The 21,009-nt window shown below is 45.5% G+C and overlaps 1 protein-coding gene across 2 annotated transcripts in view; it reads left to right on the top strand.

Annotated features, from left to right (window-relative positions):
• The window catches only part of LOC146857967 (nmrA-like family domain-containing protein 1), a 168,755-nt gene that overhangs the window by 71,468 nt on the left and 76,278 nt on the right, over window positions 1-21,009 (top strand). For both annotated transcript variants that reach the window (XM_085648728.1, XM_085648727.1), the window contains exons 3-4: window positions 6,836-7,082; window positions 12,428-12,618. In XM_085648728.1, the coding sequence (XP_085504854.1) occupies window positions 6,836-7,082; window positions 12,428-12,618 (438 nt within the window). The remainder of the gene's footprint in view (window positions 1-6,835; window positions 7,083-12,427; window positions 12,619-21,009) is intronic.

Genomic DNA, 21,009 nt, shown 5'->3' with positions numbered 1-21,009 from the left:
TGTAGTCTGATTGTACCAAGCTTCAATGTGCTCATGCATGTAAACGCCGTCATGAACAAAGGTGCGCTGGCTATATGTGTAGTGTGAATATTTAACCTGCTGTATTGCACTGCAAGCATGGGGAATACATGAGGGCTTATATCTAGGCAGTAGAAGCAACCTACAAAGAGAACTTAATTTCCTATCAACCATCTGCACAGAAAGGGAGTTTCACTGGATTTCTGATCATCCATCGTACAGGAAGTGACATAACTGTTTTCCGTTTCCCGCCCACGGCACCCTGCACTCCTCCTCTTTCCCACGAACTTCTTAATAGCAGCTGCAAAACGGATGATGAAAGGATGCCTATCTGCACCTGCACCGTGTCCAGCACCAGGGACCCTGGTTCTGTCCCAAGCCCCACTACCGTGCTTTCCGCCCTGGCTGCCGCTCACCCCATTGCTACCACACTGCACCACACAACGTTGAACGAGAGTTCACATGTGTCTCCTGCAAGTTCTTATGATCAACCACTCCTACACCAACAGCATCCAGCAGCCCACTTGCCAATAGCTCAAACTCGCGAAATGCGAGACCTATTGCATTGCAAATGCTTGTTTTTTCAACTATGGGAATTACAGGAAATTAAAGAGAAGAACTTTCTAATTAAAAAGTTGTCAAGAAAAATACAATTTACTCTTCATCACTAAATTTGTTTGTAGAGCCCCAAGAGATACAGTGGAGCAGATCTGCCACAAAGTACAATAACACAAGCATTCGCAATGCAATTGGTCTCCCATTAGTGAAAGTTAGAGTTAATGGTGTTGTAAATGACAATGTCTTTTGTTTATGGGGGGGATGTATGTAGTGTGGAGTTTAATTATATGGATTGGATTGAATTTGTTAGTTGTGGAATTGTGTGGGGTGGAATAGTGTGTGTGTGTATTTGTGTAGTGGAATTATGTGGATAGTAATTATGTGGTATTAAATTAGCTGGAATTATGTAGAATGGGATTGAGTGTTATGGTGTGTAAATATGTATATTGGTATGTTGTCTTGTGGCGTGGTATGTAGTGGAATTTAATTATGTGGTGAGCTGTTGAATTGTGTGACAGGATGTTGAATTTTGAGGTGTGGATTGGATGCATTTGTTGTATAAGTGTGTTGATTTGAATTATGTGGTCTGTTGTTGAATTATGTGGTGCAGAATGGAAATGTGTGGAGCTGAATTGCGTGGCGTGGAACTGTGTGGTATTTTGAGTGAAATAATGCGGTAAACAACCTTTACAACGAAACTTTGACAACGCGTGCAGTTACATTGCGGATTTTACAACGAACGCGATGTAACCACGCGATGCCATTACAACGCAAGTCTTTACATCGACTTGCGCTAGATGGCGTGCTAACATTACAAATAGTGTAGTTTACTATCCCAACACCTTCCCTACTGTTAAGTGGACTGGAGTTGGAATAGTAAATTACGCTTTTCTAATGTTAGCACGCCATCTAGCGCAAGTCGATGTAAAGACTTGCGTTGTAATGGCATCGTGTGGTTACATCGCGTTCGTTGTAAAAACCGCGATGTAACTGCACGCGTTGTAAACACACGCGTTGTTACGTCATACATCCAAATAATGCTGATGGGAATTATGTGGCATGGTGTGGAGTGTATTTGTATGGATGGTTGCTATGTGGCATAGTGGTTTTATGTGGGATGTATTTAGCTGGTATTTAGTAGAGTGTAATTAGGTGGCAATGATTAATGTGCACGTATGTGTAAAGGCTATATTGAATGTACTTTATTATCCTTTATGAATAATGGTAAAAACAGCTGCAGGAGGACTGTCAAAATTATATGTGTTTGCAGGGCCTTTTTTAGCCTTAGTAAGTTGTTGGATGCAAAGTTACCAGACAGAAACCGCCACAACCTTTCTAAAAAATAAATAAACACAGTTCCTGGAGATGCTGCCAGAAAGAGTACTTAAATGAAGGGTTTCAGGTGATATTACAATTTGGATGCAGCACTTTAAACCATCCCTTGCCCATGACTTGGAAAAGAAATACCTTTTTCAACATAATTTAGGTGGCGAATGCAGATTTAGTGAATAAAGCTTCAGCAGCATTTCAAATGTTTAAAAATGCAAACTCCATACATGTTTCTTGAAATAGGATTAGAACTCAGACATACAAAGTGCACATCTGCTAGTGTGCTGGGTTTATGACACTGCCCTGGTGACATTACATGTGAAGTCTAATGGCTCACTGTAGGAGGGTGGAGTAGCAGACGCACCCATAAATCTCAGCAGGGAGCTCATTTATGGAAAAGAGCCACCTAGCGAAGCAAAGAGGCCCAGCCCGGCAGGCGCTCATGTGAGAAAATAAATAGCTTTTGTTTGTGAAAAGTGTGGCAGAGCAGAAAGAATACAGAGGAGCAGAACAGCATGCCAGGTCCGTCATGTGGGGGAAGTGCACGGAGCAGAGAGGCACACTGGCGAGAGAGCCATAAAAGCACAGATGTGGGGGGAAGAGCAACAGTAGGGAGACCTCTGAAACAACCCTGCTGCTGCGCATCGGGGTTGAACTAACGCCAATTAAGTCATTTTGCCCTCTTTCCAGCACAAAAATGAGAAACATTGAGCAATAAATCTTACAGGCTATAAATAAATGAATAGTGTGTTAAACACAAAACATGTACAACAAAAAGCACCCGTAACTGGATCCTGAAAATAAAGTGACCGTTGCGTTTCAAAATCTGAATGTTTTTATTTATGGAGCTAAAAGAAAGCACTGGTTTGTTAATTTGCACAAGCACAGTGGCACACAATAATTGGTACAGACTGCAAATAAACAGCGTGCTGCATGGTGAAATTTTGAAGAGTGCTTCACGTTTGCAGTTAACCTCGAGGCAAACGCTTTTGAGGAATACGAACCGCTGCAGTGCTGGGGCCAAGGTGCCCTCTGTTAGCCTCGGTCGGAGGCACACACGAGTGCACCATTAAAGACCCCGGCAGTGGTTTAGCAGGGGGGGCAACGAGGATCTGCAGCATGCAGCTGAGGTGCTCCCTGGAGTCAAAGTGCAGCAGCAGTAACCTGAAAAGTGTGAGGAAGAGCGGCTACATGCGCAGGCACACAACAGGTTTTTCGTGCAGCTGGGTCCAGGAGAGACGCCTGAGGAGCCGGCCCAAGTACTAGGATTGAAAAGAAGTGGCACAGCAGGCCGCCCATTTTGCTCGACTCCTTTAAGTGACAAGATGAAAACAAATGTAAAACCATGATGGAGTAGCATTTATTGCAGTTTTATATAGCGCGAACTCCACACAAAGATATTGGATCACTCTGCATGAGCGCCGGTTAAATTACACAAGATCACAATTCATGTTTTAAGGCACGGGGAGAAGTGATGTGCCCAGAATCACAGGATTTTGAGCACGCCGAGATTCAATCATGGGTCTCAAATTCAAAATTCTGCAGTTCTGTTTGTAACGCCACAGTCAACCCTGCAGCTGGACAGACATGGAGATTAAGACGCACAGCACCATTATATGGAGCCTTGCTGGTGGTCGTGTACGACAACTTGTATTTCGCTGCTTCTGTCATTGCATACAGATATATAATACTGATAAAGCAAGTAACATTACACCTACAACAAGCCAGGGCTATTGGCTTTGCCAATGGTTGTTGTTTATGTAAGATAAATCAGCAACAACTATGGCAACTATGGCTTCCTTGTATATAACATTAAAAATGCTTCCGTTCTGAAATGATGAGACTGAAAGAACTATAATGAGTCTCCTTGAAGTTACCTCAAAAGCAGTGACAAGTGGCACTGCTGCAGAGGTAAGATTTTTTTTTCACCCCGAGGGCAACAAGCGCGTCCGATTGTTATTGCAACACATTACACGAATGGAGAAAATAGTGCCTAGCTAATAATTAAAGGAGTGTGTGTACTGCTGCCAGTAAAAGATCCAGTCCTGGTGGGTGGGGCCAAAAGTGGACAGGGCGGCAACAAGGAGGGACTAAAAAGCCTCCTTAACAATAGAATGCCAGCGTTTAGCCTAAGCTATGACGCGAGCCAATGGGAAGAGGGAGCGGGACTTTAAGTCCCCTTCCTCAACTGTATTGATTTTAAGAAGCTCTCGAATGCCGAGAGCAACGCATGCGCCCTGCTATCGCCAGCCAAGACCTAAAAAAATCAAAAAAAGAATATGTTAGGATAAAATGGAAAACTGCTGCATTCTGGCCCTCCATCACAGGAACTAAAAGAAATTGGTTAATCACAATGGCAGCCTTTGTTAAAAGATCACTTTTGTCCAGTGTGTTGTAGCCCAATTCAAAACATCTCATTTCATGGCAAAGCAATTTGTGATTGCTTCTGCGATGGTGGCACAAAAGGTGCCACAGACACAAATGTCAGTCCACTCTTAATCGAGGGCAAATACACAATGAATGCGCAAGGTCCTCCATTTTATACCTACATAAGCAGCAGCATCTACATAGATATTGACCAGATTCACTGTATCCCTCTACTAGTTTTAATCCTGTCCCTAACAGACAAGAATAAAGGTTAAACTCTGATCAGGCATCAGTTTTAACTTCATTTTATTTCACGCGTTTACACTCTGCTCATCTCACCCACACATTCCACTCACAAACGACAAAAAACATCCACGAGCTTCTCCTATTTTAGGAGTTGTAGACCACACTACAACTATTGCTGTGGTGTGAGGAAGAACCCTATGATAAAGCATGCCACCTTATGGTGGATGAGGGTTTGTGTCCTTAAAAAATATTTTTTCCTTATTTGTCAGAAACACTGACTGTGAGCTGAACTCTTCCAGTTGAATCCAAATTTCCATACCTGGGTATATTGTGTATGTTCAGAAGCCTACCGCATGAAGGTCTGTTGAATTTGTTTGCCTGTTTTATGTGCAAATGATCAGGATGGACATAGACCTTGTGGGCCTCTCTATTCAGCCATGCTTGGCATTGGTGACAGGGATGGGGCATCACCTCTAAAGGAAAGGATGACTTCGGAAGCCAGGTCCCCTACTTAGACAAGAAGAACAAAGAGGGCCTATGGGTTGAGCGATCAGGCATTCAGCATTGTTGTCACCAGCAGGCAGACTCCCTGAAGTTCCCCGTGTCATGGGGGCGTCTTCACCGTGTGCAAAGGCACACACGGCAGAAAGGAGTTGCTGACGTGCCGGCATTCAATGGGTGATGGCTGCAAGGCACTAGTAACAGCTACCAACACAACAGGTGAGTTATTGGGCACCAAACGTGGTTACTTCTCATAGACTTTGGCCCAAAGCCATCACTGCACACTTTTTCTCTTCCCTGCTAGGGAGGAATGGTCCAAAGAGGGAAGTTAGAAGGAACCATCCACACACCTGCTCATATTAGGAGCGTCACTGCTTACCAGGCTACCCAGAGTAGGTATTGGACACTTCAGGGAGAGTATATATCACCACTAAGGAAAGCTTTAGACCACGTGCTTGTGAGGCAGCCGGGGGAGAAATGTTGTCTCACTAGTATGAGCATGCCTCTATTGCTGTAGGAGGAAAAACAGTATGAGTGGATGTGTATCCCGAATGTGTGAGGGGAGCTGGTTTTCGAAAGAGCCATGATAGTTGGTTTCGTAGAATTTTTGCCCTGCTGTATCAGGGCTAGTTGCAAATTAAACATTTCAGAGTACGTCGCCTAGACACTTTATGGGTGTACTTTGTTGTAACATACAACATGGGATGGTCTTGGTCTGACACCGGGAAGCGGGTCCTTGGATTTCCATTGAGCATGTCATGTCCTTATAGGGCTAGTAACCCACAGACCGGGCAGTGTACATATTCATCTACATGGCATGCCACCAGGCCACACACAGGACATATATAAATATATATATAAATAAAAATATATCATATCATATATAAATAACACCCCAAAACCACTACATGCTAGCACTGGGGTTAGAATAACAAATTAAGCTAGCCTTGCAACATGTGTGAAGTGAGGTTGGCTAGATTAAGGAATTTAAAATAAGTCAAACATTTTGCTTGTTGGCACAGAAGGTGTATCTCTTGATGTCTGATGTAAGCCAAGCTAGTTAAGTCTCAGCATAGTTTGATAAGTGCAACAAACAGGGCTGGTTCCTCTCAGGGGCAGAGAGTGACCAGTGTTATCAGCGCGTGCGTGACTCGCGCAGGCTTTTCAGAAAAGCAGACTGTAATAATGAAAGATGTCTCGTAGACAGGCCGCTTAGAACAGGTTGTAGGTTTATTTAACAGGTAACAAAGTTCATATAAAGATCATCTGTAAGGCCTCAGATCTCCAGTGGAGCCCCTGTAAAGCCCCACCAGGAGCAGCCTCCCTGCTGCTCAGCCCCATCTCTCCAACTGCCAACTCCTCCAGTCCCCCACACTCAACATTCCAAGTGACATCACTCATGGCTGAGCAGCAAGGAACAGGACAGCAATGAGGAAGATGTACAACAACAACAATAGATTATAGCACATCTCCCTTCCTTAGAAAGACAAGCAAAAGATATGCATTGAATCAAGATAGCACAAAATACCTTTGCCTAAATGAAGTAGAAATAAAAAGAAAGTACATTATGCAAATAATTATACATCAAATCAGCAAATAGTCGCCACACTCAACATTCCAAGTGACATCACTCATGGCTGAGCAGCAAGGAACAGGACAGCAATGAGGAAGATGTACAACAACAACAATAGATTATAGCACAGACCTTCACCATGGCTGCTCCTGTGTCACCCGGGGGTCCCGCGGCAGATAATGTCTGATTGTGCATTGGGATAGCAAACAAGCCTGTCTAATTACTGTGTATGTTCGTTCACAGGGTAAGCTGGTGGCAGACTTGGCAGGGGCCCTGGGCCTGCAGCACGTGGTTTACAGCGGCCTTGAGAACGTGAACAAACTGACGAGCGGCGCTTTGAGGGTCGCGCACTTTGATACCAAAGGGGAGGTGGAGGAGTATTTTTGGGCGAAGGGGGTTCCCATGACAAGTGTTCGGATGGCTTTCTATTATGAAAACTTCCTTACTGACATGAAACCGGTGAAAAATGCCAGCGGAGAGTATGACTTGGGTAAGTCGCCCACAGCGCTGTCTGTCAAGTGGCACAAACATGAAAACATCAGGGAATTAATTGAAACGTACTTACCTCGAAAATGAATTCAGCCATTGTTTCGATTTGGTCTGCATTAACTTTGATTGATACACCCATGATATTATGCCAAAATGTTGCATTACATTAAGATGAAAAATAGCGCAAACTTTACATTTAGGTGCCATTTTAATTCTGAAGGGCCTAATGTTTGGATGCATGTGTAAATGAATGATGGATGTGCCAACTTGAGCCTCATTCAAGCCCGATTTAGAGTGGAGGTTCTTTCAACGTATCCAGGTGAGATGCCTCGCCCATTCTTAGTAAGATGACCCGGGGCGACACAGGTTTGTGCGCCTGCTTTCTGCACCTCAGGGGCACATTCCTATGACAGACCGGGCCTTAGACACATGAAGTGCTGGCACTATCCTGAAGGGGCTTTCACTCATTTGGTTGGGGGTATGGGTCCAGAGAAACACTTTGCCTCCGTGCCCACGCCATATTATGGACAAAGGCGACCTCTGCGTGGTGGGCAAGGGGTCTAATGGACCCCCCAGACATCCCTCCGCAGGCTGGTGCAGTCACACCCTGCACCCACCTACTTGTACTACTGAATATCGAGACCAACAATATCGTAATACAAGAATATCGAGGGCAAAATATCAAAAGGTTAGTCCACATAGGTAAGTATACATTTAATGTTCCTAACTCCACATCTACATACATTGATAATATATGTACAGCATTGCTCTATATATGTAGAGTTAGGTGTAGAAAATGTAGACTGATGTGACTAAGAATTATTTTTGAGGTAGTTTTCTATGCATAGGAAAGTATAAATGAAATGCAAGACTGCTGATGCTACCACATGAGACTGTGTAATCACAAATCATGGTACAGAATATGAAGTTGAACAAACAAATAAAACCAACCAGTCATGGTATTTAACAAAACAACTGTTCCTATTAACAATGACATTAACATAAGGTATAAAAATATTGCATGATGTTCTATGAAAATGTATTTGCATCTTCTTCTAGCCTGAGATCCTCTTTCAGCATGATGCTGCATTCCACTGGTCGCCCCTTCACCACTGTGGCACCTTCTGCTTCTTATTGAGGCAGAGGTGCTCCTGGACTGTGGCAGGGGACTTGTTGTTACAGATTCATCAATCCAATCTTTTGGGCACTGCTGCCATATACTTACTGAACAGTCGGTCTCATCATGGGGTAAAGAAAGGCTGCAATGTGTAAACCGCTATCCTCCCCGGCACCTGCTTGAATCTCTACTATCTACGGCTTCTTGGCTCGGGCAGTTGGAGTAGTCTCCAAAGAGATTGAGCTGGCCAAGCGTAGACTGTCCCAGATGGGGGATGGCCTGTACCGTGTAGAAACGAGCTTTGAGCCATTGTCCAAGAGTGATTCCTCAGAGTTCACTGGCCAGCCCGGACTTGAGAGTACCATTCTGACATGTGATTCCTCAACTCAGCCATGTGCCTGAACCTAGACCACTAATGCACCAACCTGATACAGGTGCCTATTTGGTCTCAGAGCCCCAATGTGTAATGCAGGAGGAGGACCTCTAATACTAAAGGGAAATCTGGCAAGGTCTGATCAGTGTGGGGGACTTGGTCAATTCACTCAAATCAGAATTTGAGGCTCTCCTCAGTACCAAGCTGAACCCATCTTTTCCCGGCAGGTGTCTATTGAGTCAACCCTGTTGCGCCTCATAAAAGCTAAGGATGCACCTGTTGAAGGAAGTGGAGGGAGCACGGTCACCTACAGCACCACTACACCTCCTCAATTTGGTGTTGGGGTGACCATCCTTTTGCTATTGGAAGGCTTGAATCTAGTGGACGACCCGAGGTTTCTGGAGTCAGCATTCGCAGAGACATAGCATCTGCACCAATGGACAGCTCTCCAACACTGGGGTCTGGGTCCGCTGCCATTACACAAGGATGAGCCTTCCACATTACATATCCCGCCAACATCATGCCTAAACATGGTCGTCCGGGCTAATGTCGGTGCATTACCTCTGGCAAAACAACCATCGAGCAGAGAAATAAAGCCTCCCATTGGTTGAACACTAAAACTAACTTAACAGCCTTCCACATTACATATCCTGCCGGCATCATGCCTATACGTGGTTGTCCTGGCCAATGTCCCTGCATTACCTCTGGGGGCTGGCAAAACAACCATCAAACAGAGAAATAAAGCTTTCCATTGGTTGAACACTAAAACTAACTTAACAGCCTTCCACATTACATATCCTGCCGGCATCATGCCTATACGTGGTTGTCCTGGCCAATGTCCCTGCATTACCTCTGGGGGCTGGCAAAACAACCATCAAACAGAGAAATAAAGCTTTCCATTGGTTGAACACTAAAAGTAACTTACCAGCACATTTAGTTTGCCCTGTCAGAGACATTCTAATGATAAGAAGGATTGGGTGGGAGGGCTCGCAGGGATTGTACTGTGAACTTCCGGAGTCTCCATATTGTGAAAGGCTTGGTGTCCCAGGCCAACAGGAACCTGTTTGAATCAAAATCAATCTAGACCCTGCCACTTTATTTTGACAGTACTTTGACATTAGTGCTGAGGTGCTCACCTGCTAGAACCAATGGGGGACAGCCTCTGGAGCTCATGACTTCTAATTGTTTTGCACCACTCTCCACCCCAGCTGAGGTGGATTGACTCTCTGTTGCAGGTCCTTGTAATCTCCCATCGCCAGCTGCTCTGCCTACCGCCCCCCTATCAAGTGTGTTGATGCCTTTTTCTGAGTCTCTGGTCAATATATCATCTCCTGTCCCTCCGACTAGGTCCCCACAGGAAAGAAAGTATGCTTCCCTCTTTGCCAATAAAGTGTCCGCCGGCCAGCACCATCTCAGGAGGCTTAGTTGGAACACAGCAGGTACTAAGAGGGGATCACAGGCCTGGATGGATTTGGTTCCAGCAATTTGATGTGGCTGTGCTGCGGGACACCTGGGCCACAGAAAACGTCCTGTGTGACAGTTTTGTTAGTTTTGCCCAACATGCTGTTCCGTCACCTACGGCGTGGGTGAGTGCTGGTTTATGAGCCTGGGTTAAGGTCTTTCTGGGCTGCACAATAACATGTATTGATTCAGGCAGCAGACTCATCCAGGACTTTCTTTTAAAATGGCCTTTAAAAGGAAGGTCATTTGTGATCAATTTTTACAATGATGAGTTTCGGCCAAAGGCAATAAGAACTTTACTGCCTTGTCTGTCTGTATTGATTCTCTGACCCTCAGCCCTCCTTGCCCTGGGGGTACATTGGTCTGGTGGTAGCAGGAGATTTTAATTCTAAGCTTGGGGACACAACAGCACTTATTGAGTCTCAGTCTTTCGTATTCCCCACCAATCTTTCAGCAGGAATCACAATGCTAGGGGCACTCTTCTGTAGCCTATAGTAGTCAGCCACAACCTGTGTAATGCTTTAGATTTTCTTAACCACAATGTATCTGATCTTGTTACATTTATTAGGAGAGGGCATTGCTCCACTGTAGGTGATGTCCTTGATTCCAGAGGCATGGCTACCAGAATTTTGGGGGGCGGTGTTATTTCCAACATTCTTAGTGACCACAACACGCTCTATATTTCCATCAATCATCCTTTGTTGGCCCAAAAGGAGTCTTTGGCTGGTAATTCCCTCATTAAAGCGAAGGATAACCATAGCAGACTTGCATGGAGGTACGCTGATATCGAATTAGTGTTTGCTAAGCTAGCGGCTGGCAACCAGACTTAGGGGCATATTTACAAGGGCTTTATCTCCGCTTTTTTGGCTTACAAAGCCAAAAAAGCTGAGATAAAACCAGCGCCCTATTCACAAGTGGGTGCTAACATGCATAATCGCATGTTAGCACCCTTTTTCCCAACGCCTCACTTTGCATCTCCAATGAGATGCAAAGTGGGCGTTACTGGCCATACCCAAGATGGACTACCTTGCAAATATTGCTGATGTTTACATCGCGATATTTACAAGGCAGCCCACATGATTTTAGCATACATTAGATTTTGGCGTACACGGCAGTTTTTGCCAAAACCTAATGGCTGCTAAGATCCTGAGTTAGCCATCCCTAACATAGGGGGTGTATTATGCTGATACGACCCTGTGGGTCGTATCAGCAAGGTTATTGCCCATTTGCAAGGAACATCGCTGGAAAACCAGCGATGTTCCCTGCAAAAGGGCGATAACCTCGCTATCTCTGGGATTTTTATCGCCCTGAAGTAACGCGTTGTTAATAACGCGCTACCAGGGCGATAAATACCAGAGATAGCCTGCGATAATATAATTATCGCTAAGCTCGGCCCGCGATAATTATCGCGGGCCGTTGTTAATATGCCCCTACCATCTCTAACTGTCTGTCTCTGCAGATTGACGGTCGCCTGGTTGTTGATTTTCTTGTGGCCCCGGGGGACACCATTAGAGCTATTCTCACCAAGAAGGTTAAGATCCGGGACCGCTGCCCGGCTTCTTGGTTCAACAGACCCTGCAGGCTGATCTGTAGGAAAGTAGACTATGCCTTAGGGAAATCTCCTAAGAACAGGGAGGAATTAGCTCAGTGTAGGAAAGATTACGCACGGGCCTTGAGGATTAGAAAAGCTGAAGTAAGAAACATGCAGTGGGATAAGCGGGCGGAAGCCTGTTCTTCAAAGGATTGCAGGACTTTCTGGAGCCTGGTAAATCATTATTCTCTGGCTGATACACCTTAGCAGGCCCTGGACTGCAATATTGCCCGAAAGAACTAGGTGAAACACTTCCAGTGTATTTACACCCAATGGGAATCTCCTTCTGCCTGGAAGAGGTCACCGCAGCCCTACATTATCTTCTGCATAGCTTCTTTGCAAGGGATGAGCCCCTTATGGAACATCTTGAGCGCCTGTTATGTCATGCGCCTCAGAGTCTGGAACCCAAGCGGAAAACCAATTCACACGTGTTTTCTCCCCCAGAACATGTAGGTACTAATATAGCGTACCCCTTTTTCACAAGCAAATTTTGTTCGTTTTTTTCTGGAGACATTTACATGGGTATTACAACTCGGAATAGCAGTAAATCCACCCTATTTGGGACATTCAGGGCAGAGGAATTAACAGGACACGAATAATGAAACTCATACCAGGGAGCTGTCAAGCAGACTTTTATCTCATTTGATCTCCCTACATATGCTCTATTTCCTTACAGAGACCAGAGGGAGGTGGTTAAGAATTTGGAAACCGTGAGATGTGCATTGGTAAAACTTGGTAACTTGTGCTATGTCCAGAAGTTCATTCTGCTCTCCTCTGTTTTCTTCTCATTTGCCTCCCTGTTAGTGTTGCCAATGGAGGGTGTTCCGATGGATGGCATGGCTGTGGCAGACATTGGACCCGTTGTCTGCAGCCTCTTCCAGTCTCCGGATGGGTACATTGGGAAAGCCATTGGCCTCAGTGCTGAGCGCCTGACAGCGGAGCAGTATGCAGAGAAGTTCTCCAAACATACAGGGAAAAAAATCAAAGCTACCAAGGTGAGAGTCAGTCTCTACTGGAGAACACAATTAGGGTGTAGAGTTTTCTTATTTATTCTTGTATATAACTCCAGGGGGTTTATAGGTGGTGTTTCGTTGCAAACTTTATTTCGTTCAATCCCTAGCAGCTATTCTATAAACATGTCAATTTAATATCAAGAAATACCAATCTTCTGAAATGAATGAGCACTTACAGTCTAGTGCCACCTACCCACACGACATGACCTGCCGTTGCAGTAAATAATGCAAACACACATCTAATCTTAAAAGGAAACAAGCATTTGCAATGCAATTGGTCTTGCCTTTGGGATCTTATATGTATTTAGCTATGCAGCACATTAGCCTGGGTGCTGAAACATCTATTCAGGCTTCGCAAAAGTGCACTGCTCAGAGTATTGTCATCCTCACTTATTAGGTGCATCATACTTAAACCTTATTTAAAATGTAGAAAAATTATTTTTAAAAGAACATGCAATTTATTTGACTGTTTACTGGAGTAAATGAGAGAGGCAGGAGAAGAGAGACTGCGCGGATGATAATCTCTGTCACACAAAATTAATAGAGACATGGCAGTCTAGGTCCCTATGCCATTAAATCTGCAATGATTGTATCCACGTTATGCACCCATGTGACAACTTACAAGTGCGGGTAGGGTGAAGGAAACCCCTAAATACAAAATTGCACCTAAGACTGGACTCCTATGTGCATAGCAGATTACTGATAAACTACCCTGCATGTGAGTACTTCGATGTGAATGATCCCACCACTTGAGTATGAACAAGATAACCCTGAGTCAGAAACAATTCCCAAAACAGGTATATCACACTTTGCATATACACCCAAGACATTATTACATGCACATGTTTAACCTATGGTGCAATTTCCCCAATGTCAAGGTTAACCAGGGTATAAGAATCAAGAGAAGGGCGACTGTCATATCCGGTCTATATAAGTTGTAACTGACGACAGACAGTAACTAACTTGTAAAATTAGTAGCTCAAGACTGAAAATCCCCCAAAATGTAAGTGACAGTAAGACAGATGCTTTACCAGTGATGTAAGTGACTGATGCAGGTGTACCCCACGTAACAGGGGCCCTCTCAGTGGCAAAAGCACCCAATGATATGTGACCTCAACAAGAGCGGTGTAACCCAATGACAGCCAGCCAGTATATTAAAAGTGTTTCGAGACAGTGTGGACCTATAATCTCCGTGATCGCAACGATGTAATTAGTGGCGGGGGGGGGGGGGCTCGCTATTTAGTGATATGCAGGGATAGTCCCCAGAAAAATGGGGAAAGGGATCCAGATTTATTTCCTGATCGGAAGTATTTCTGCTAGATAGTTTGGGCTGAGGCAGTCTAAGTCGCATGTCAGCCCCTACATTCAGAGGTGCCAGATTGTCTGGAAACCTTGATATATGCGTATAGTCCTGTCTGTCCCTTTGCAATCAGAGAAAAGACTTTCTAGAAAGAACTGACTAGGATTTGTGAAGAGGAGATATGTCTTTAAAGGTGCAGGTTGCATGTCACGTTTTCTATTAAACATCAGACTACAGATAACATCGCTTTATCATAGGATAATTTCTAGCGCTGTTCGAGAAACTGATGCATGATCATTGTACAGAATTTAGTATAATACACATTTTTAAGTGGGCATAGTGTTATGTCATGTGCTAAATACTTTTCAGGTAGTGTAGCATAGCATAAACACCATAACACAGCAACGCATAACATACCAAAGCATGAGCAAAAATATAGCGTAGTGTAACATGGAAAAACAGGATAATACAGCAAAGGAGAACCCAACAACATAATACAGCATACCAGAGTACAAGGAGGCAGAACATATTGTAGGATAATTAACATAACAGCAAAACACAACACAGTACAGTTTTTAAGATAACATGACAAAGCATAACAATTTAGCGTGGCATGATTATAATACTATATACCAGTTTATCCACGTGCATTAGAGCATAGTTTAAAACAACGTAACCCAGTAAATCAAAACATGGCTCGCACACTATAGTACAAGACAACAGAAGGGAGTAGATGGATTTAGCAGTCCCAACTGTTCCTGGTAAATATGCGTTCACTTTCCTGCCTTTAAAATGGGTGCACTTGGAAGCCTGAAAGTGAAATGTGTGCCCAGAAGCGTTTACATAAATGCATTTGTGTTTTGGGGAGTTGATGAGATAAACTGACTGGGACCCCAAAGGAAACATTTGACTTGGGGTACAGCATTAGGGTGATTCAAGAAACGGGCTCTCTTTTATACTCCAGTTCTAGCGCTTTGATGATTTTGTCACCGGTATAGTGCTTCCGTGAGGGGTGATAAATGGACATCTTTTCACTTTCAAGCCACCTTGTGGAAGCGAGAGACCTCCTCGGGGAAAGGCGCCTATGAAAACAATAGGAGACACCCGGAAGGGCTATAACTGCTGGCATTTAAAGCCAATAAATCACGCGTTTCTTGTGCGGACAGCCCCGAGCACCTTTGCGCAGTTACTATATTGTGCAGTAACATATTTTACACGAAGGCATTCATGTGGGAATTGTGTGCCTTCTTATTAATTGAAAAACGTGGTTAGTAAATTACATTTCTGAACATTTCTGGCTGAACCCAGATGTTTCCTAATCAGTCAGCGCTGGACAGCGGCTAAATTGCATCAAAATGCCCCGCTAAATTGAGACCTTTGTGTGCAGGCCTCTTCTCCTCGTATTGAAAAGTTGATGACATTCTTCTCATACGTGAGTTTGAGCTATTGTTATTGTAAATAACAATGCCTTTTATTTTTGTTTTGGATTTTAAAACATGAATAAAAGACATTGCCGTTTACAATGCCAATAGCTTAAACTCGCGTAAGTCCGAGACCTATTGCATTGTAAACGCTTGCTTAGGCATGCTGAAGTGGATGCCTGCTTGTGCCCCGGGGGGACCGCAAAGTGCATTCTGATAGAGAAGCACTCTAGTAGGTCCCTGCTTTTGCCCCAGGGGCACTATAGTGCACGCAATGGACACAAAGATAAACCCCTTTAAGGGGGCTTGTTTTGAAGCGACGAGCGGTGGCGTAACATGTAAAGCTGCCGACGTTGGAGTTGGAGAGCAGAGTTCGATCCTCGGCTTGGGCTGTATAATGATAAATCATTAAAAGAAGGTCCGCGGCGTGGGCTGTATTAATCCTAAATAATTAAACAGAGATCTCAGAGAAAACAAGCTTTGTGGGGAGAGACAAATAAAACAAGCATTGGCAGAGACACATAAAACATGCATTGGCAGAGACAAACAAAACAAGCATTGGCAGAGACAAATAAAACAAGCATTGGCAGAGACACATAAAACATGCATTGGCAGAGACAAACAAAACAAGCATTGGCAGAGACAAATAAAACAAGCATTGGCAGAGACAAATAAAACAAGCATTGGCAATGCAATAGTATGGGGGTGTGAGAAGGCATTGGAAGAAAGTAGTCTGTGCAGTAAAGGGGCCAATAGCTGTGGAAGGACACAAATGAAGAAATGTCCATCATAAGGAGGGACTAACAAGCCTACAACCAATAGGAAGGCACCATCTAGGACACCGGCCAATGACAATGATGGGTGGAGAGTGGGTGGAGCTTATAAACACTATAGTGTATACTGCATGTCTCAACGAGACAGCGCAAGCGCTGCCTAGGCGAGACCTAAAAAGTTAAATTGTCTCATTTCAGTGATTTTATTTTTTAGTTCTAACAGTGTTTTTAGAGTAGAAAGTAACCAAAAAAATAATTTAAAGACAGATTTACAGCAAGTGGGGATTGCAAGGAGGCTTAAGACCGACCAAATAGTGACTAAAGAAAAGAAAACCCTGTCTATCCAACCGCAGCTATAATTAGATATATTCAGCGGCAGCCTTGACGACGACTTTGGCCTTTTTTAATGCAAGTTGACTGTCACTGATCTGACACAGGAAGAGGATAGATTTCGGTTACTTCCTCCCTGAGGGTTTAGTGTGCATAGCCCATAGCCAGGTACATATATTATTTTAATGGTTTAAGCTTGTTTTCGAATGAACTGCGAGGCTGTTTGTGGTACATACATATCTCAGGGAATTAATGTTTATAGAAATTGTTGAAAATAAATCATGTTATTATTAAGGATTTGTTGTCTCATTGATACTGTCTAGGTCTTTGTAGTCTGAGTGTGAGACAACACATTCAAAATTCATTATCGACTTCAGTGGGACTGTGCAGTCTTGAACCAGTTGCGAGACCTGCAGGTTTGCAACTCTGTGCTTAAAAAATATATATTATCAGATTCGCAAATTGCATAGTTGAGGGCGTTTCTTTTAAAAAAAGAAATGGGCCCGGATGGGGTGGTTGGAGGGGGGGGGGGGGGGTGTAGCGGGAATAGACTCTATGCTGCAGCAGGGATGGGCTACATTTTAACTAGCCCGCATCGGGTGAATTCAGGAAGCTTTGTGCTTCTATAGAAAATATGAATTTCCCTAAACTTGGCTGGCTATATGGATATGATTAAACATCACCAGGCCAGAGATCAAAGGGGGCAGGATCTGTTACGAACGATATTTCTAAGCTTTTTTAATTAACATAAAAACAGTTTCCACACTTTTTTGTAAAAAAACACTACTGTTCCTGAACGGTTAATGATATCATTACTAATCAGTAATTCCATTACTCCGAGTTATTTCTCGTGCATTTCTCTGTGCTGATGCTCGATCAGCACATTTAAAGTCTGCTTACACTAGTAAAGGCCTTGATTGAATAATCACTTGAGGTTTCTTAATTTCAAAGAGTTTTTCTTTTTGAGAGGTACTTTAGGACTGTTGGAATGCGTCTATTTATTGTAAACTCATACATAGATTTACAGGGGGTTCATTCGGATTGTGTATTACTAAAAAGATAACTTTTGAGAGCACGATAAGCACTTAAACACTGACAATGTGCAGCACTCTAGCTTATTTTAAAGTGCTGCCTCCTATCGTATACTGTGTGTATTACATTTATAAACCAACATATTCACAGTGCTAGTGACCGCACCGTCATCCGCTCCACTCAACACGCATGCACAGACGTCACCCAAGGATTACACTGACACATTTGTTATGGGTGAGGAACTGATGCAGGTTTATTTCATACAACATAAGTATGACGATAGAGTGGGTTATCTTACGGGCGATCCAGGGCAAGCAGCCCCTCGCTGCTCCGCCCGCCTTACGAGCCAGCACGCACGGTGGGTCGATGCCCGACAGCACGGCACATACTTTTCAGATCCTCCTTTGGATCACGTGATCTGTCTAATACTCCCGCCCCCTTTTCACGGGGGCGGAGCGTGTTATGGCACACCTCCGGTTGGTCAGGCCCCCTGTTGGACTTGGCCCTTCTGGCAGGTTCACCCCTGAACTTTTTTTGCTTTTTATTGGTGACTTGGTGTGGTGATTTTTGGTTTCTGCGCACTTTCCCTGTGTCCCAGGGTAAAGTGCGTGCGCGCTCTGAGTGCATGTGGTGAGATAGGCCTGCCCTCCCATAGGAATGCATGGGGAATGTATGTGTCCCTAGTAGTTCCTGATGCGTGGGGTGTGCAGGCCCGAGTTTGGTATGTGCGGACTCGTGTGATTGAATGCTGCGCGATGATGTGTGCGGCGTGTATGTACCTAGTATGGAAGTGCCACTTCTAGAAGTGGGCACTTCGGTGTGCAGTGTAAAATGTGTGCCTGTCGTGTGATTGGCTGAGTGAGGTCATGTGATGGGCTAGGGAATCCCCAGTCAGGAGGAGTCGCCCAGTGGTGAATGGAGAGATCAGCAGCTAGATGGGTGGGAGGAGTACACCTGGGTCCTGAATAGGGCTGGGTTTTCCCCACACAATGATGGCTCCGCCCCCTGTGGTGCGACTGATGACCCTGGCCTGTCCTCTGAATAGGGAGAGGGGCTGAGCAAAACAAAGTGCTCAGGAACCAGTTGGATCTGGTTCGCCCCTTCCCTGCACCCTTGAGACAAAGGGATTCGGTGTATAAAAGAGGGGCTGTGACCCCATGAAAATGTTCTTGTTCGTGTTCTTGTTCTGGACTTGAATCTACCAGGGGCGTGCTGCTGCTGGGGCTCAGGGGAAGGCTTGCCTCCCTGGGCCCTGCCCCTGTTTGCCTGGAGGACTTTTCTTTGCTGGGAGCTTTTTTCTGCTCCATGTCTTTATGCCCAGGACCTCTTGGGACCCTTCTGCCTTTGCTGGGGGCTGTTTTGCCCCTCTGATACCTCCAGGACTTTTAGGACCTTTTGCTTTTCTTGAGATCCCTTCTGACAAAGAAACCTGTACCAAGGACAAGAAGCCTGCTGATCTAAGGACTTGCCTCCCCTTTCTGCCAGAGTGCTGTTTTGCTGTGGAGGAACCTGAAAGCTGCTTCTTTATTTTTGCCTAGGGACCAGGAGAGAGGAACTGTGTGTGTACTCTCAATCTTGCTAAGAAAATCCAAGGGCTGGAAGAGTGCCAGCCTCCTGTTGAAGTCACAGGGCCAAAGGACTTCACCCTCTACTGAATTGCTGGTTGCTGGAAAGTGTTGTCTCCAGTACCCAAGGGAAAATCTGCAGTCTCGACGTCGCCGGACGCCGCCGAATCCAGCTCGACATCGTGGGTAACGGCCCCAGTGTTCTGAGCCTTCGACGCCGGCCGCCGGGCCCGATCGACGCCAGCAGCAACGCCAGTGAGCAGTGGGTATCGGACCCGGCTCCAAGTGCCCCGTCTTGACGCCGGTATCGACGCCAGTGAGCAGTGGGTATCGGCCCCGGCTCCAAGCGACCCCGTCTCGACGCCGCTGCTGATCGCATCGACTCTACGCCTTTCTCGACGCCGTGAGCGCTGCTCCGGCCCGACATCTCTCGACGCCGCTGCAGATCGACCCGACTCCGAGGCACGATCGACGCCGACCTCGACGCTGACCTCTCGACGCCGTGGATCATCGTTTCTTCATTTCCAAAGGTACTGTGTTTATGGGGTCTGTTGTAACTCCAGGCTCGACGTAGCGCTCCTCGCGGTCGACGCCGAACCTTGGGAATATCGTAGACTCGACGTCGTGTGACTCCCGTGGGGGTCACATTGTTGCCAACGAACTGTGTTCAGAAGAATAATTAATTTGGTTGCTAAGGAACTATCTCCTAAAGAAGGAACTTTTCCTGATCATTGTTACTTATGCGCTTTTGCGCCTGTGCATTGCTGTGATGCTTGATGCCTTCCTAATGTGATTTATACCATGCTTTGTGTACCCCTCTAGATGTATTTTTATCCCTAGGAGGTTGTGTTACCTAGCATAGTGGTACTGGTTCCCTGCGTGAGATTCTCCTAAAGTGGTTAGGGTTGCGTAGGTGGCAATTACCTGTTACCAGTGGTTACTGGTTGTGCGCTATGACTTCTAATTGGTGATACAGTGATTATATGTGCTATGTTCTAAAAGTATTATTTCTACCAAGTATTAATTCCTGCAAAGTACTAGTTCTACAAAACGTGCTATGTCCAAAAAGTGCTTATTCCTGACAGTGGTCCGGGTGGCCCTGTCTTGTACATATCCCTTGTAAATTCTACCCGTACCAGTGGCACCCTGTAAAGAGTATATTTATTATCTAATGTGTTTTGCTATAATACAAAGGCTATTTTTATAGAATACCTTGTGTGGAGTTTCTTTTGTGGTGGGCCTTGGGTGTTGTTGCTGGGTGCGCGCGCAAACGCTTTACACATTGCCTCCGGGATAGGCCTGTCTGCTCGTGCCAAGCTACCAAGGGGGTGAGCAGGGGTTATCTTTGGCGTGTAACTTCCTTGCCCTGACTAGAGTGGTGGTTTCTGCCTGACTTTGGCGCAAGCCTTAGCCAACCAGAAATCCCATTTCTAACACCCCCCAACCGCCCGAAGGACTAACGGGGCGCCGTCGCGGTCTTCCCAGAACCTCCTTCGGCTCCCGGACCTTGGCTCGGGCACCCTTACTGTGCCGGACAGGGGTACCCTTACTGTACCGACTGTCGCAGAGGTACCCTTACTGTACCCTTCTGCCTCCAGATCGCCCTGTAACTCCGCCTGCAACGCAAGAAAAAACATTATAACATTCCAGTAGTGCGCTGCCTACGCCGCGCAGGGTAAGCGGAAAGGGTGGGATCTCGCGCGGGATGGAGCGAACAGGAAGCAGAGGGCGAACTGCAGGGGCGGGAGGCATAAATAGGGCTGGCCCCGCCCGCCCAGTGGCCCGCCTCCCCCGGCAGGGCCAATGATAGGGGGCCTCCCCTCCCAAGGCGCGGCATCCTGAGATAGGTGGAACCGGGGGGGGGGGGAGGGGAGGCTCCGACGGGCGGCCACTAGAAGGCTGACCTGCTAATGTCCCCCTGAGTGGGACGCGGCCAGCGGCATTCGTGTCCC

This window comes from Triturus cristatus, chromosome 3_2 (genome assembly GCF_964204655.1).
Source record: "Triturus cristatus chromosome 3_2, aTriCri1.1, whole genome shotgun sequence".
Taxonomy (NCBI): Eukaryota; Metazoa; Chordata; class Amphibia; order Caudata; family Salamandridae; genus Triturus; species Triturus cristatus.
The sequence above is the reverse complement of the archived record's forward strand: the minus strand, read 5'-3'. Positions and strand labels throughout refer to the sequence as shown.